The sequence below is a fragment of the Pygocentrus nattereri genome, chromosome 19 (genome assembly GCF_015220715.1).
Source record: "Pygocentrus nattereri isolate fPygNat1 chromosome 19, fPygNat1.pri, whole genome shotgun sequence".
Classification (NCBI taxonomy): domain Eukaryota; kingdom Metazoa; phylum Chordata; class Actinopteri; order Characiformes; family Serrasalmidae; genus Pygocentrus; species Pygocentrus nattereri.
The window spans coordinates 23,249,366-23,264,808 of record NC_051229.1 but is presented as its reverse complement, the minus strand read 5'-3'; the positions used below and the strand labels follow the sequence as shown (position 1 = coordinate 23,264,808).

The following is a 15,443-nucleotide window of genomic DNA, read 5'->3' as shown; positions in this document are numbered from 1 at the left end:
GTCAACACTGCGTTCACTGCTCATGGGAGGGCTGAGCATACCAGATGGTTAATATGACTTCACTCCTTTGAGGTTCTTGTTGAAAGATGTGCTGACGATATGGATCATTCAGAATCCTGAGTTTTTCATTCATAAGTGGGAAAATTGGTATTTATAAAACACACAACCATTGGGCACATGGCTGATTTTATACAGTTCTTACTGTCTCTGGAAAGCGATTTGATGATTTGAATCATATGTTTGGAATTGTGGAACTCTGATTTGGTGATTCAAAGCTTAACTATAGTGATTAGCTTATCACAAACCAAGTGAGTAACACTGGTAATGTTGTTGCAATGGCACATGTTGATAAGCGAACAGTCAGTTTTTGTCGTTACCATGTTGGATACAGGGAAAATGAGCCGGTGTGAAGACCTGAGTGACTTTTACAAGGGTCAAATAAGTGATACCACTTAACAGTGATAGTGCTGGGCACCCAAGGCATGCATGAGAGCAAGGAATGCTATTTTGTCTGGTCTGAGGCAACAGAATGGCTACTGTGGCACAGATCAAATGAATTTTAAATGATGTTTATTAGATGCACAACCTGCTACATATGGCCTGCGTAACCCTTGTATACCATCAGAAGTGCCTGCAATGGATACATCAACGTCGGAACTGGACCTTGAAGCAACCGAAGAAGGTCACTTAGCCCGATGAATCACGTTTTCCTTACATGGATATGTGGCAGTCTTTACTTGGGGAGGTGATGGCACCTGGAGACACTGTGGGAAGAGGACAAGCAGGTGGAGGGAGTGTGATGCTCTAGGCAGTGTTTTGCTGGGAAACTCTGAGTCTGAGCATTCATATGGATGTCAATTTGACAGTTGCCATCTTCCTAAACATTATTGTAGACCAACATCCCTTCATGGCAATGGCTTTCTCAGATGGCAGTGGCCTCTTTCATCAGAATAATGCACCATTCCATACTGCACACATTGTTTGGAACTGGTTTGAGGAACATGATGAAAAGTTCAATGTGTTGCCCTTGCCTCAAAATTCCCCAGATCTTGATCTGATTGAGCATCTGTGGGATGTGCTGGAGCAACAAGTCTGATCCATGGTGGCTTCACCACAAAACTAACATGATCTGTTGCTCATGTCTTGATGCCAGAGGACACCTTTAGAGGTCTTGAGTCCATTTCTTGGTGGGTCAGGACTGTTTTGGTGGCATGCAAAAACAGGACCTAATTTCTGTATCTAATCCAAGCTGGCTTCAATTAATTCTGTACAATGGTATAAGGAGAACGCTGGTATGTCAGCACTAATGCCATTTTTAAGCAATTCTAGACTGAATATATTTGAATCTTGTAAAACATGTATTTTATATGAAGTCTGAAACATTAGCCCCTTAAATACCCAAAGTTTTAGTACACACTTCTAAAACCCAAGATTTGCTTAGCTAGTTAGCCTTAGTATGTAAAAGCCTGGATTTTAAGGGGTTAACATGTAGCAGTTTTACAATGAGTCAGTAAAGATCCCTGACATAGAGCTCTGAACACATAGTGTCCATTTCTGACAAATTTTGGAAACCTGATTAGACTACAGCTTGCGTTCACAATCACTGTATATCTAGGATGTATGTGTACTTGCAGAGTTTAAATACAAGCATGATAAGTCTATTAAATAAAAATGTTAAACTAAACATTTCAGTTCACCCAATGACAGATAGGCTCCAGCAGCCCCAGAAGGAGAAGCGGCTTAGATTTTTGTCTGATGATAGTGAAAGTGTGACAGTGTTGGCAGTCTACCAGGTTTTGCACGGTTGTTAGGGGACCCATTTTCTCTGTTTTTAAATAATTTTTGAACTCCACTTTTGAAAATTCTTTGGAAACTTATTTTCCACTGATTTCCTCCTTCCTTATGCAAGTGGATTATTTTATATCTAATCTCAGAAATATCTCCTGAAAATGAATTGTGCTTAATGGCTGTTTTGACTGGTAATTAAACATGGACACTGACTTTTGTGAAGTACCGTTCATATCTATAAACACGTTTGCTTTCTCTCTCTCTCTCTCTCTCTCTCTCTCTCTCTCTCTCTCTTTCTATCTCTCTCTCTATCTCTCTCTCTGTATCTATCTATCCTTCTTTCTTTCTTTCTTTCTTTCTATCTATCTATCTATCTATCTATCTATCTATCTATCTATCTATCTATCTATCTATCTATCTATCTATCTATCTCTCTTGCACATACATACGTATAAATCATATACACATAAAAAGACAGTCACACAAGTACAATTGCAGACACTCTCATGGACAAAAAATTTGTTTATCCAAATCTGGTCAAAATGTTTGTAAGAATATGCGCAAAACTACACTCTTCAACATAAAGGTGCACAAAAGGTTCTTTAGAGTGACGCCTTAAAATAACCACTTTTGGTCCCATAAAAGAACTTTTCACTTGAGTTTTTTAAGGAACCATTCCTTGAAAGGTTCTTCAAGGAACCAGAAGTGGTTCTTTTGTGGCAACAATCTAAAGACCCCTTTTTTCACCTTTATCTTTAAGAGTGAAGCATGTTTAAGCTGTTGCCTCTGAATCATTTCACTTGCTTTAGTAGTTTGCATGAACTTTCCAAACACAAACACAGACACTCGCACACACACTCACGGAGGCTGCATGTGCTTTCCCTCTGTAGACGTTGGCTGCTCTCACTCGTCACTCCATAAACCTGCTCCCCAACCATCTGGCGCAGGCGCTGCATGTGCGCGCCGGCTCGCAGGAAATTAACGCGCGCATGCAGAGCACCATCGCACTGCGCAGCGGAGACAAACTCCGACGACAGCACATCACACCTTTCTCGCTCACGTTTAGAGAAGCCGTCCTGGAGCACAAGGTAGCCAGCTACCCCCGCTCTTCATCATCCTCATCACCATCATCATAATCACTACCACCTCAACTCCTTCACTTCTGCTACCTCACTTTCTCTCTCTCTCTCTTTATCTCACTTTCTCTTTCTCCCTCAAAATTTCTCTCTCACACTTTCTCTCCCTCTCTTTCCTTCTCACTCTTTCTCTGTTTCTTTCTCTGTTTCTCTCACTTTCTTAATTTTCTTTCTCTCTCTCTCTCTCTCTCTGACTCTCTAAATGACGTTTCTTTGTCATGAGTAAGCAAAAGGGTGCTGTGTGCTAGTGTTTCCAGTCAAGACTCACAATTGCACACATACAAACATGTTTCACTGGTCTTAGGTTTTTGCCTGTAAAACATCAGCATGTTCTCAGCTTTTCTGACAGTGAAGCTTCTAAGGAATACTCGTAATCTCTGTCTGCTGAATGTGCTGATTATCATGAACAATTGCACTTGTTGACTTGTTGACACTTCAGCACCTGCCCATTGACGTCTATTAAGAGTGTGTGTTGAGTCAATGGGTTTCCTTTTCTTTCACTAAGTACATGGAAATGCATCAAAATCACTGTCTGTGGTAATGGATTATGTGCTAAAACACAGCAGTATTCCTTTAATGCAAGCAGGACTGATAAATGATGCATTTGTAAATCAGTGAGTGGCTGCTGGCCAGTGATAGCTGACTTTAACTAAACTACCCTCTGTTTACTCATGACCAATTTTTTTTGCATCTGTCACATGATCATTGGTGCCTCATTGATGTATTTGAGCTGACCTTTAACCTCTGCTGTGTGTAACACACGTTGTGCTTGATCTGTGTGGTCTGCCTTGCCTCCAAACCCTGACATCACACATCCTCTCTTCAATCCACCACCCAGAGACAGAGAGCGAGGGAGAGTTTGTGTGTGCGTGTGTGTGTGTGTGTGTGTGTGTGTGTGAGAGGAAAGAATATCCACTCTCGTCAGTAGTGATAGCATGGCCACATGCAAGGTGTTTTGACTGTGGGAAGTTTAATAAAAGCTGTTCTTCTAAATGTGTATGTATTGTTTCTCTCACAGTACTCGCAGATGCGGGACGAGGTGTTCAAGTCAAATCTGGTGTGTGCCTTCATTGTACTCCTCTTCATCACAGCAATACAGAGCCTACTGCCTTCTGCAAGGTAACACAGACACAGAGCCAAGTGTAGTAATTGCTGCTGTTGGAACAAAACATATCTCCAAAATGACAACTTTACAGGAGAAAGAAAAAAAACACACATTATCTTTAATGTAAGTCAGTGGAACCAGACTCTTTTGAAAGCACTTTTGAGCCATTTCTTTTGGTCCATTCATCATGAAATTAATGCAAAATCTGAAGGGCAACAGCCATTTTCAAATTTTTTGTCAAAAACTGAAAAATGGTAAAAAAAAAAAAAAAAAAGAAATACAAGGTTTTGTTCCAATAGCAGTGATGCGCAAGAACACTAGGGCTGTCATAGTCACAATATTTTGTCTGATGATTAGCTTTCAGATAAATAATTGCAGTTAACAGTTTGTCTTTTTTAATTGTCTTGTTTGGTGTATACAACTATTAAAACACAAGCCTAAAGTGGCTAGACTGGCTGATTAGCCATATCATTTGCTAGTTATGTTTGCTGTGTGGTTAACACTGGTTGTACTGTTGAATTAACACTGCAAGTACAATCAGACAAATGTCTACAGTTACACAGAATTATGTGAAGAGTTAAGCAGAGCTACGTGTTCTTCATAAGAGTGAAAATATAAGCAAAACAACTGTTTCTGCCAGTATACATGCTAAAAACATTAGAATTAGCAACATCCCAGCAAGCATGTATCAGTCCACTGGCTTGATAAGGTTGGCACCCCCCCGACTGTTTGCCACTCGCTGGTCCACTCTCAAACTACCCAGATTATTGTTTTGCATACAAGGTCTAACTATTTTTTATATCTCTTCAGACAAAATTTTAGACTTTTATTTTGAAAAATAAGACAAATATTACAAACAATTGAGAGAAAAATATGAATGACTAGGCCTAATAACAATTTTGTTGAAAATATTGTTGCTGACACTGTGCTAGTGTAACGTGCAGACAGAATCGCAGACGCTCGCAGGTAAGATGAGGTGGTTTAATAATCCACACAGTCAAAAGGGGAAAACACAGTTCACAGTGAAAGTCCAGTCCAGAAATCCAAAACACAAAGCAATCCAAGAAGGCAACAGTACCACAGGGGCAAAACGCAAATCAGAAACGGGTATACTAAACCAATGGTCAAAACACAGAATAATAGGCAGAAGTGAACACTCAGTGATTGCCTAAACAATACCTCACAAAGTTCTGAGTCCCCGCTTAAATATCCCAGTAGTAGATGAGACTCAGGAGTAAGGGTTCAATAATCAGGCGACTGAGATCACTGATAGGTGCGAGGGGAAACCACGTGAACAGTCTGAGAATCCTGGGGGTTGAAGTCTTCTATGATGGAGTCAGCGAGCACATGATCGGTCACGTGGTCTCCCCTAGTACTCTGGGAGATGAAGTCTGTCTCCTTTGCTGAATCCGTGACAGCTAGATTAGTTACAACTGGATAACTGGCTTTTAATGATACTGCTGTTAAAATTATTTGCTAAACTAATTTACAAAGCATTACAGTAGAAAGAAATGATGGGAAAATAAGTAAATTGGACTGTGAGTGGAGAGCAGCGATTATAAGTGCCATTTTGTCTAATGCTTGGCTTAACTGCCATTGGCCCACGCAGAACAGTGCTGTGCATATTTAATGATTGGTTGTCATACAAATAATTGCAATTATTTATTTAATTGTGTTTACTCGTTCAGTGTATACAACTATTAAAATACATGCCTAAAGTGACTAGACTGGCTTAATAGCCACCTTATTTGCTAGCTATGTTTATTTAGTAGCTAACACTGGTTGTGCTGTTGAATTAACACTGCAAGCACACTCACACGAATATCTATGGCATCTCAAATAATTGCAGTCATATAAATAATAATGATGATAATAATAATAATAATAGCCAGTAAGCAATTATGTCGTAATAGTGACAAGCCTAAAGAAGAAGTTTTCATAAGTGCACACAATGTGTATGTATGATGCAATGCATAGCAATTATTGTAGTGAGACAACTTTAATGAGTGAAAACATGAAAATTATATGCAATGGTGAAGTCTGTAAAACGGACAAGGCTGAGAGATCTATAGCTGTGCTTCAGAATAACACAAATAACATAGTAAATTTTAGGGTTAGGGTTAATTTTAGGCTGGCCTATCCCATTAACATCTGTCTTGGGTGATCACAAGCAGACAACAAGATGCATAACCATTTACACTTGCCATTTCTATCTGGCTTGAATGTATCATCAGTAATCACATGATTGGATTTTGTGATTGTAAATGTTCTTACTACATCAATGTCTCACTGATGAGACTCATCTCAGACAAAAATGGCCTGTAAGAACTTGTATGTATATACAAATTGCTACAAACATGGATTGTGAACAGAGCTTGTAAACAAAAAGGAGAGGAAGAAAGAAGCTGTGTGAAGCAGTTGTTTTTTGTCCTTGCTGTTATGAGGCAGTTGATTAAGAGATCCTGCATTCTTGTCTGGGATGCATTGGGACACTTAACATTCACTTTGCAAATGTTATGTGGTCATTTGCGTGCCTGACCACCTCTGAAGGTGGCCTGAGTGATCAGATCACAAAGTGTCTCCAAGACTCATTAAACCCGGTTCACTGGTTGCTGGGTCACTTAAGGCATATGCAAATGTCAGTTTTGAATGGGTCCTACATGAACTCAGGAAGCAAAAATGAATGCACAACAAGTCGAAATTACATAAGTTATCAATATCTCCACCCATTTTTGTTCCATCCTCCCATTGAGTGTGATCTTCCCTCAGATGCACCTTCATGACAGAGAAAAAAGTGTTGCTTTTTTCTGCCATGTGAACTGCAAATTTAGGCTCATATATAGCATGCATGCTTTTCTGGGAGAGGAAAGCATCAGTTTAGCATCTGAAACTTGGCACAAGAACTTATTACATCTGGTCCACTTATCCTCTGTCTAACTCATTCACACAGGTAATATGTACACGTTCAGTTTTTCTCCAAACTACTGTGAAGAACAGGCTGTAACCTTGATTCTGTATGCCTCTATAGGATGGCAACCATGGCAATCCAGTTCTCTGTGCTTATCTTACTGCACTGCTGTCTGGTTGTCGTGACAACGGCGGAGGACTACAAGTGTCTGCCATTGGTTTTGCGTAAGGCATGTTGCTGGGTGAACGAGACATACACTGCGCGAAATGTTGTCATCCTCCTCTCCATCTTGATCAACTTCCTGGCTGCCATTATTAACATTGTGAGTCTGATGCACACACACACACACACGCACACACACACACACACACACACACACACATCCAAGCCCAGTTCTAAATTTTCCATAGAGTCTTCCTGGGATGCAGAGGTGTGGGAAGTGCTGAGGGTGCTGCAGCAACACCTAATGTCAGGACTGCAACTTGTAATAATAATAACAAAAATAAATTGTTCCGAACTTAATAAGTAGGATATGTGGATATAAGTAGTAAGGATATGTGTGCTTGTTTTAGTGGGGAGTTAAAACACACCCAAGTTATAAAGGTTTAAAGAGGGAAAGTCTATGCAGAGTAATAGATGCCAGACCCAAAGCAGCCTAATATTGTTTGTCAGTTTAGAAAATAGTCTAACATAATAATAATGTATTATTAATTGTTATATTACCTGGTCAGTGCACCTTCCAGTGTTCAACCTCACCATGAGACTGTGAGTGTGAAATCGACAGTTACCACACCACATAATAACAATATGATTGGTTGCAGAGCTCATCCAGAATGACAGAGCCGAGAGAGGATGTACATCAGCAGATGTGTCAATTATATGTATATATTGTCTGATGACTCATTATAGCATTGAATGAATGTCTGCTTGATGTAAATAAATAAATGTCAAATATGCACTGCTTGATATTTCAGCAACCTCAACTTAAAACATCTTCCCATGTCCCCAACTAGGTGCACTTGATGGGTCATGTCAGCAATGCCGCCAGACAGCTTTTTCCTGTACACACAATACCTATATACCTATATCTCTTTGAATGGGGAAAGACCTATTAACCCCAAACTAAAGTCACTTTAACATTTACTGATAATATCTGACAGCATAAGTAGTTTGTGGCTTTATAATAATGCATTGTTTTTCCCATTGTTCTGTCTACTACACATAAACAAATGTCCACAATGAGAGGGAGCTTTTCCCACTTGTGACTTTTCAGTGAACTGTCTAATTTAACACATAAATCAGCTCATCAGACAATTAATAAGCTAATTTGGGCTTGGTGGGCTAAACACTCAAATACTGCACTGCAGGATTCTGCACACACAAAGAAGTGCTGCAGCATTATATATATTAACCAAGTATGAGAATTGGAAATAAGAAATTGAATATGATTCAGGGATGTTCACAAGTCACTTCATGCAAGTCCGAGTCTGAGTGAAGTCTTTAGTCGAGAATTTTATTCTCGTAATTAGCTGCACACATTGCACTGTACAAAAGTAAACCCCAAGTAAAAAGCCTGTCAAATTCAAGTAAGGAGTCTTAAATTTTGAGCGCAAGTCAAGTCACAAGTCAGGGAACATCTTATCCTCATCTCCCATCAGATAAAACTGATAGTATGGACTAAACAAAAGTTTACACAAAAATGCAAGTGAATTAAAAATGTAGCATTTTTCACCAAGATGGTCCTAATATAATGTTCTTTGCTAAAATAAAAGGTGTTGACCATTGAAACACTAAATAATCAACAAAGTATTTGATCATTTTTTATCCATTGAGTCATGTATGGTTTCTTGCATCATTTATCATTTACCCAAGCTGTTTTTTTCATTTTCATTTTCATTTCATTTCTTATTTCATTTACTGTTAAAATGTCAGTCAAAAAGTTCAGCCCACTAACTGCAGCAGCAGTGGAGCATTAAGTGATTCACTAGGTGTCAGTGGGCAGAACATTCGGACTGACATTTAGCCTTGAGAGGCGAAATTAACAAAATGCATTAACTTATATGATAAATGAGGCATGTAACAAAAATGAGTAATATTAAATGATAAATGATGCAAAAAATCAACCCTGTGATAATGGTCTTTCAGATCATTTGATGTGTGTTAGTTTTCAGTTAATTTGCATTTTCATCACACTCAATTTCTTTAAGGAAAGTTCATATCCATCCTCATGGAAGACTTTGGTAATAAATGATTAACCAAGACCATCATTTTTATATCTGATGTTTCATTCACATATAATTTTATTTTACCCATTTCACCATTTCAAATGTATTACATTTAATACAGTTATATTACTATTATTAACAAATGCAGTAAACAGTTCTTTTCTTAGTAGTGTAATGCATTAGCAGTAGATTGTTGTTACTAAAGAACATAACAATCAAAGATAATTCCACAAACAGCACAGTGTTTAATAAACTGCCATAATAATATAGATTTTAGTTAACGTGTGTACAGAAGTGTTGTAATGAGGATGACTAGAGGCGAGTCTGAATCAGCTGATGATAACCCAAACAACATGCATCCATTTTTATTATTAAATTAGATACTGTAACAACAACATTCTGATCTGCCCTCAGTGATGTTTCAATTTTTGAGGTAGAGAATACCAACATACAAATAATATCCAGTTAAGGCATCATGGAAGAATCAAATAGATCCTCAACTGACAGAGAACAGATTTTATTAAAACATGCAGAGAATGGACTGTTTTGATTGGTTTGAAGATACTGTTGAAATTCAATAATGAAAATAGAGGCATCACGCTCAGCTGATCTTGAGAACAATTTCCATGTCCACATTACCTTGAGACCAAGACAAGATTGAGTCCAAGTAATGTTGAGACTGAGACAAGGCCAAAACCATTAATTTACTGTCTAAGAACCAGAACTGTTTATATTATATAATGGCAGAGGTGGACGAAGTACACAAATCATGTACTTGAGTTAAAGTAGAGATACCCAAGGTAAAATATTACTCCAGTAAAAGTAGAAGTCCTTACTCTAGACCTCAACTAAAGTAAAAGTAGAAAAAGAGTAATTATTGCTCTGATGTTCTGTTATCATTTTTGTAACAAGACTCGCTTCATGAACTCATTTCAGGTGAAAATCCTCCAGCGTCTCTCTTGGTAAACCAGTCTTTTAATAGAACGTCATTAATTAGTGACGCTGACGTCTATTAAAATTATCATAAGCACAAAAAACTGAAGGTAAACAGTTTTCATCAGGGAGAACCGAGTGGCTCTGAAATCACTTTTTACAAACATGCAAAGTTTCAGTTTAAGATTACTTTATAAATTAGTTACAAGTTGAATAAAAACTTGCTTTAAACTCAGGATCACAAATAAGTTTTCCTTTACTATATTGATCTGTAGGTCTCGGTTCATAAACGTAAACTAACCGAAATTTATTTACTATAAAATGAAAGTGTTTGTATGAATTCAGAAAAAAAGAAACATGCCAGTCACAACTGCATATGTGTACGCAAAGTTAGGTTAGTTCATCATTTAGGTGACGTATGTACTCCCAAAATTTTACGCTGCTGCGCTGATGTTGAACTGTGTGCTGCACTGGGTTGGTATGACCAACAGGTCAAAACAAGCTCAGAACAAAGTGACCGCTGGGCACTGTTTGGTGTTCTTGCTTCTTTTGTTTTGACATGTTACATTTTTATACACACAAAAACCAAAAGGAACGACATTTCTTAAAGTGTAGTGGAGTAAAAATTAAGATATTTGACTTTTAAATGTAGTGGAGTGAAAGTAAAAAGTCGCCCAAAATGGAAATACTTAAGTAAAGTACAGATACACAAAAAAACCTCTTAAGTAACGAATTACATTTACTTAGTTACTGTCCACCACTGTATAATGGTGATATGTACAGTATTGTACAAAAACTTTAGGCACTAAAATTAATAGAATTAGAATTAAAAAGCTATTTGTCTTGCCATTAAGCATTAGTTTGAACAGAAAAAAGCATTAATATTTGAATAAATTCAAACAACATTGGTACAATAAGTAGTGGTTTTAAGTATGCCAGTGGGTATGTTTAACTCTTTCCAAACATTTAACCCATTACCCATCATAGCAGCCAACTATTAATTTAATTTGTTATCATCCAGTACCTGGTTTGGCTTGGTTTATTTTAAATCAGATTTTTGTTTTTCAAAATAAGAAGTTCTTGTTACTCTTTATTGTATTTAGATTTAATTGCATTTATTCAAAGAATATATGATGATGTTTATGAGGTTTGGATAGTACTCATATACTATTGCAATTATTACACAAATGCTGTCCGAACCCTTTTACATTTTTTACCTTTTTTTTTTAAAGTAGAACGTGTCTGCCATTTTTGTTTCTTTCCCTCTTTTTCTAGTTGTGGTGTAATGTTGATAAATCCATCTGGGACGTATTCAGGAATGGCACATTTGATGCTTCAGCCTCCATCCCCGGCTGTCTCTACCCAGAGGTCAGTTCTTCTATAGTGACAGAGCCCCTATAAACCTGAGCCTAGAAATATTACCACCAAGTAACCAGTGATGTAGATATAAACAAAGTAGCTACATAACTAGCATTCTTTATGTTAAAATGGAATGGCAGATACCTCAACCAGCATAAAGACTACAATTAAGTGTAGTTGTGTGCAAAAGTACAGATCTGCTACAGAGAACACATTCTGCACATTTTAATGCACACTTACTGTTTATTTGCTGAATTGAATATACTGGGGGAGAAAAGAAAAACATACATTTTCTTGTGTGCAAAAGTCAGAGCATATTTTATATTTTATGTTCAGTTTTTTCTGGTATGTTAAACTTGTGAAAAACTTGTACGTTGAAATTTTGCAATGAAATTTGACAGAAAATGCCATATTTAAGTGTGTTCCCTGTAGAGGATGTGTGAAAAAAACAAAAAACAAAAACAAGCATGTAATTTGTCATTTATACCAAATGCCACTAAAAATACTGTTTTGTGTTTTAAATTTACAAGCTACACATTATAATGCAATGTATTATTTATTGTCACAGTACTTGAGGCATGTTGCTTATGATAAAAAAATTTAGTTTTGTAAATGTTGGTGTTTGTGTTTGTGGCTTATTTATTGTCTGACCTGTTTTGGCAAAATAACTACTTGACTGTTTGCTGTAGTTTGTATTTACAGGCATTTGTGTTTGTTCTTTATTTACTGTTTTGTGTTTATGAGCATGTTGGTTGCTTATGATTGCAGGTTTGTACTCATGGACAGACTTGTTGTTCATTGTTTACAGTATTTTGTGTTTACGGGCGTGCTGGCGATGGTGACATGTGCCGTGTTTCTACGGTTAAACTCTGTGCTGAAGTTGGTCATTCTGCTGCTGATGATTGCCATCTACTCACTACTGACAGAGGCTTTCTATCACTCGCTGTTCACTCGCTACGACACCATCTCCAGCTACGATAACTTCAGCAACCAGAGGTAAGCACACTCACTCAGTCACTCACACACACACACACACAAACACACACAAAAAATATGTTGTAGGCCTCAACTTAGACTGGCAGATTAACACTGGCTAATTTTGAGGTATTGTGAGTTGATCAGCTATAATACCTCCAATAATACATCTATAATTATTAGCTTGTTTATATTATAATGAGCAGAAAAGAATCCAATGTAACAGCTAATACCATTACATTTTATCACGGCCAATACAATAATAACACCTCTGAAATATTACCAATTGTTTTAGTAATGACTTTTTCAATTGTGATAATTTTAGCTAATTTGAGCAAAACTCAAAATGCTAACCAAAACATGACTAGCGTACACTACTTTGAAGAGTTGTATACACGTAAAATCATTCATTACAACACAAAAAAATGTACATCATTGCAGATATTATGCTCTAAAATCCAGGAGTGGCTAAAATAAGACTTCACCTATGGACTAAAACTCTTTGTGTTTCAGTAGCGATGTAAAACCATGGGACTGTATTTTTTAAATAAAGTACTCACTTTATTCCACAGACTCACAATAAATCTAAATCTTTCAATTTCCCTTTTAAAGGAATCAAAAAAGTATTTTTAAATACAACGTTAAATAAAAATGTAAGAATTATTTTGTATATATATTTATATCATTTTCACAGGTTGAAATTTAAGGGTTGGGGTTTGGGACAGCTGCCTCGCAATAGAAAGTACTCCATAACTTTGTATATCTCCAAATGAATAACTTTACAGGAGAAGGAAAAAACATACTCTACTTTTAATGTAAGTAAGTGGAACCAGACCTTTTTCCAGGCCACTTTGGGTCATTTCTTTTAGTCCATTCATCATGAAATTTATGTACAGGAAAGGGTAACAGGCATGGTCAAATTATGTCAAAAACTGAAAATGTTTGCATGGTTGAAATTTGTTGAAAGGACAAAATGGCTCTTCTGAACCTTTGAGTTGTGACTCCTGTCCTAACCTGGCTTTTAATGCAGAGGGTACTGGTCAGATTTCTCGCTCATCCAGTTGTGTTTCTGTTATGTGCCAGCACAGACTGTCCTGGCGCTGCACTTATCCACTTCCAAGTTCTGCCTTTTACATTCCATCAACATTACTTTATAAATTAAATATCTTTAAAACCGATTTTGGACATTTATGAATTGATTCAGAGTCGTTCATGTCTGCATTGTGATGCACCTATGAATCATATGTATGAATGTGTGTGTGTGTGTGTGTGTGTGTGTGTATATATACACACACACACACACACACACACACACATTCCTTATAAATATAAGCTGAACTGGATGACTGTGTGCATGACCGGGCTGTAGTTTATTATTTTTCTGTACTGAATTGGCTGAATGCTCTGCAAGTCTCATAAACCCAGTTGATGACTTCTTCTGTCCTGTTGCCCCGGTGACAGCGAAAGCTTTCTGGGAACCAAAAGGACATCTCTGCTGCTGATGGCAATGTTCCTGTTAGCGGTGTTTTATCATGGACAACAGGTGAGCACACGCAGCATAAGCACTCACACTGAAACACACACACTCTCTCTCTCGTGCGTTCTTTCTTTCTTTCTCATTCTCTCTCCTTGGCTTTTACTGGTTCCAAGGCACTTGTGTGCGTGTCTTTATAAGGTCATGTGTTACTAGGAAACGCAGCAGAGCCATTGGCTATTTCATGAGGCCTTCTCAGCTAATATATAAAAGCTCAGCTCTTCAGGATGGACTGTGTGTGTGTATATGAAAGAGGGCAAACAGGAGGCTTTTTAAGTTCACTATGTTGAATTGCTTTCTTTGATGCTGGAGATCAGTAGTAGACCTGCAGGGTAATGAAAAGGGGGGGGGTGGATTGGGGGGGCAGGCAGGGGGAGCGTGATAGAGAGAGAAAAACAAAGTGATTCTGTGCTTGAGAGGAGAAAGACAGATGTGGTAAACTCTTTCTGCTGTTCTTGCTTTTACTATAAATGTAGCTGGAGGAGAGATTTTATCTCTCAATCTGCTAATTTCTCTCCCTTTTCCAAGCACATTGACTGTCAAAGTGTCTTTACAAGCATTTTGGGGTCGTTGGTATTTATGCTGTACATTCTTAACATTAAAGCTTGTCATTAAAATGGTTCTTGGCTTGTTTGTATGGTTATAGGGAAAAACCTTAATTGGTATATTCCCTTTACCTGGGGGCTCTTTTAACTTTAAAATGCTTTCTCAAACACTTAACTCATGGTTTCTTCAAAGAGTCTTCCATTGAAAGGTTCTTCAGGGAAAGTAGTTCTTCTATTGAATTGCTCTAAAGAACCCCTCTTAAGAGTGTGTGTGTGCTTTTATCTAGGCACATGTACAAATAGAGTCCAGTGGAGGCTTGAGAACAGAGCTAGTGGGTCAGCTTGTGTTCCACAAGCTTTGTGGCTCTTTGGTGCCTTCTCTGGTGCAGTACTGGCACTACTGGAGATTTCACATTGGAAACACCAACCTGTCATGGATGCACACATCACCAAAGCACTCAACATTATGCCTATGAAAAATCTCTTTAAGAAAATGTCACATGGAATAAAGTGGTTATTTTGAACAACAACTTGGATTTATACCAGGTTCTGTGGAGCTCTACTCATTTTTCAACTTGTCTGCATAATTCAGTCATTAAGATCTAACAAAGTGATTCACAGAGGTTCGATGTACAATATCATATCATGTCAATATCAGAAAGTAATAGGAATGACATGAAAATATAATGCTGATGACCCTGGACTGAAAATGAATTCAGTCAAAACTATTTAAATTAAATACTTAATTCAATAGACACCAAGTGTGTCACTGGAAATTGTGAACTCGTGAGCTTGGTCATGAACCCAGACTTGGAATGGTCACAGAATTCTTACTGAGGGTTAAAGTGGCAGATTCTGTTCCATCTGGCACTGCTCCCAAAAAAGACATTAAAACCAGATGAATAATTAAAGAAGGGTTGAAAATTAAAGCCGCT

General features: G+C 37.6%; 1 protein-coding gene across 2 annotated transcripts in view; it reads left to right on the top strand.

Moving 5' to 3' along the window:
• adcy8 (adenylate cyclase 8 (brain)) overlaps nucleotides 1-15,443 on the top strand; it is a 97,332-nt gene that overhangs the window by 62,393 nt on the left and 19,496 nt on the right. The window contains exons 8-13 of one of the 2 annotated variants that reach the window (XM_017699219.2): nucleotides 2,679-2,876; nucleotides 3,943-4,043; nucleotides 7,058-7,259; nucleotides 11,371-11,463; nucleotides 12,263-12,450; nucleotides 13,891-13,972. In XM_017699219.2, coding sequence (XP_017554708.1) covers nucleotides 2,679-2,876; nucleotides 3,943-4,043; nucleotides 7,058-7,259; nucleotides 11,371-11,463; nucleotides 12,263-12,450; nucleotides 13,891-13,972 — 864 coding nt within the window. The remainder of the gene's footprint in view (nucleotides 1-2,678; nucleotides 2,877-3,942; nucleotides 4,044-7,057; nucleotides 7,260-11,370; nucleotides 11,464-12,262; nucleotides 12,451-13,890; nucleotides 13,973-15,443) is intronic. The other variant, XM_017699220.2, reaches the window with a different exon arrangement.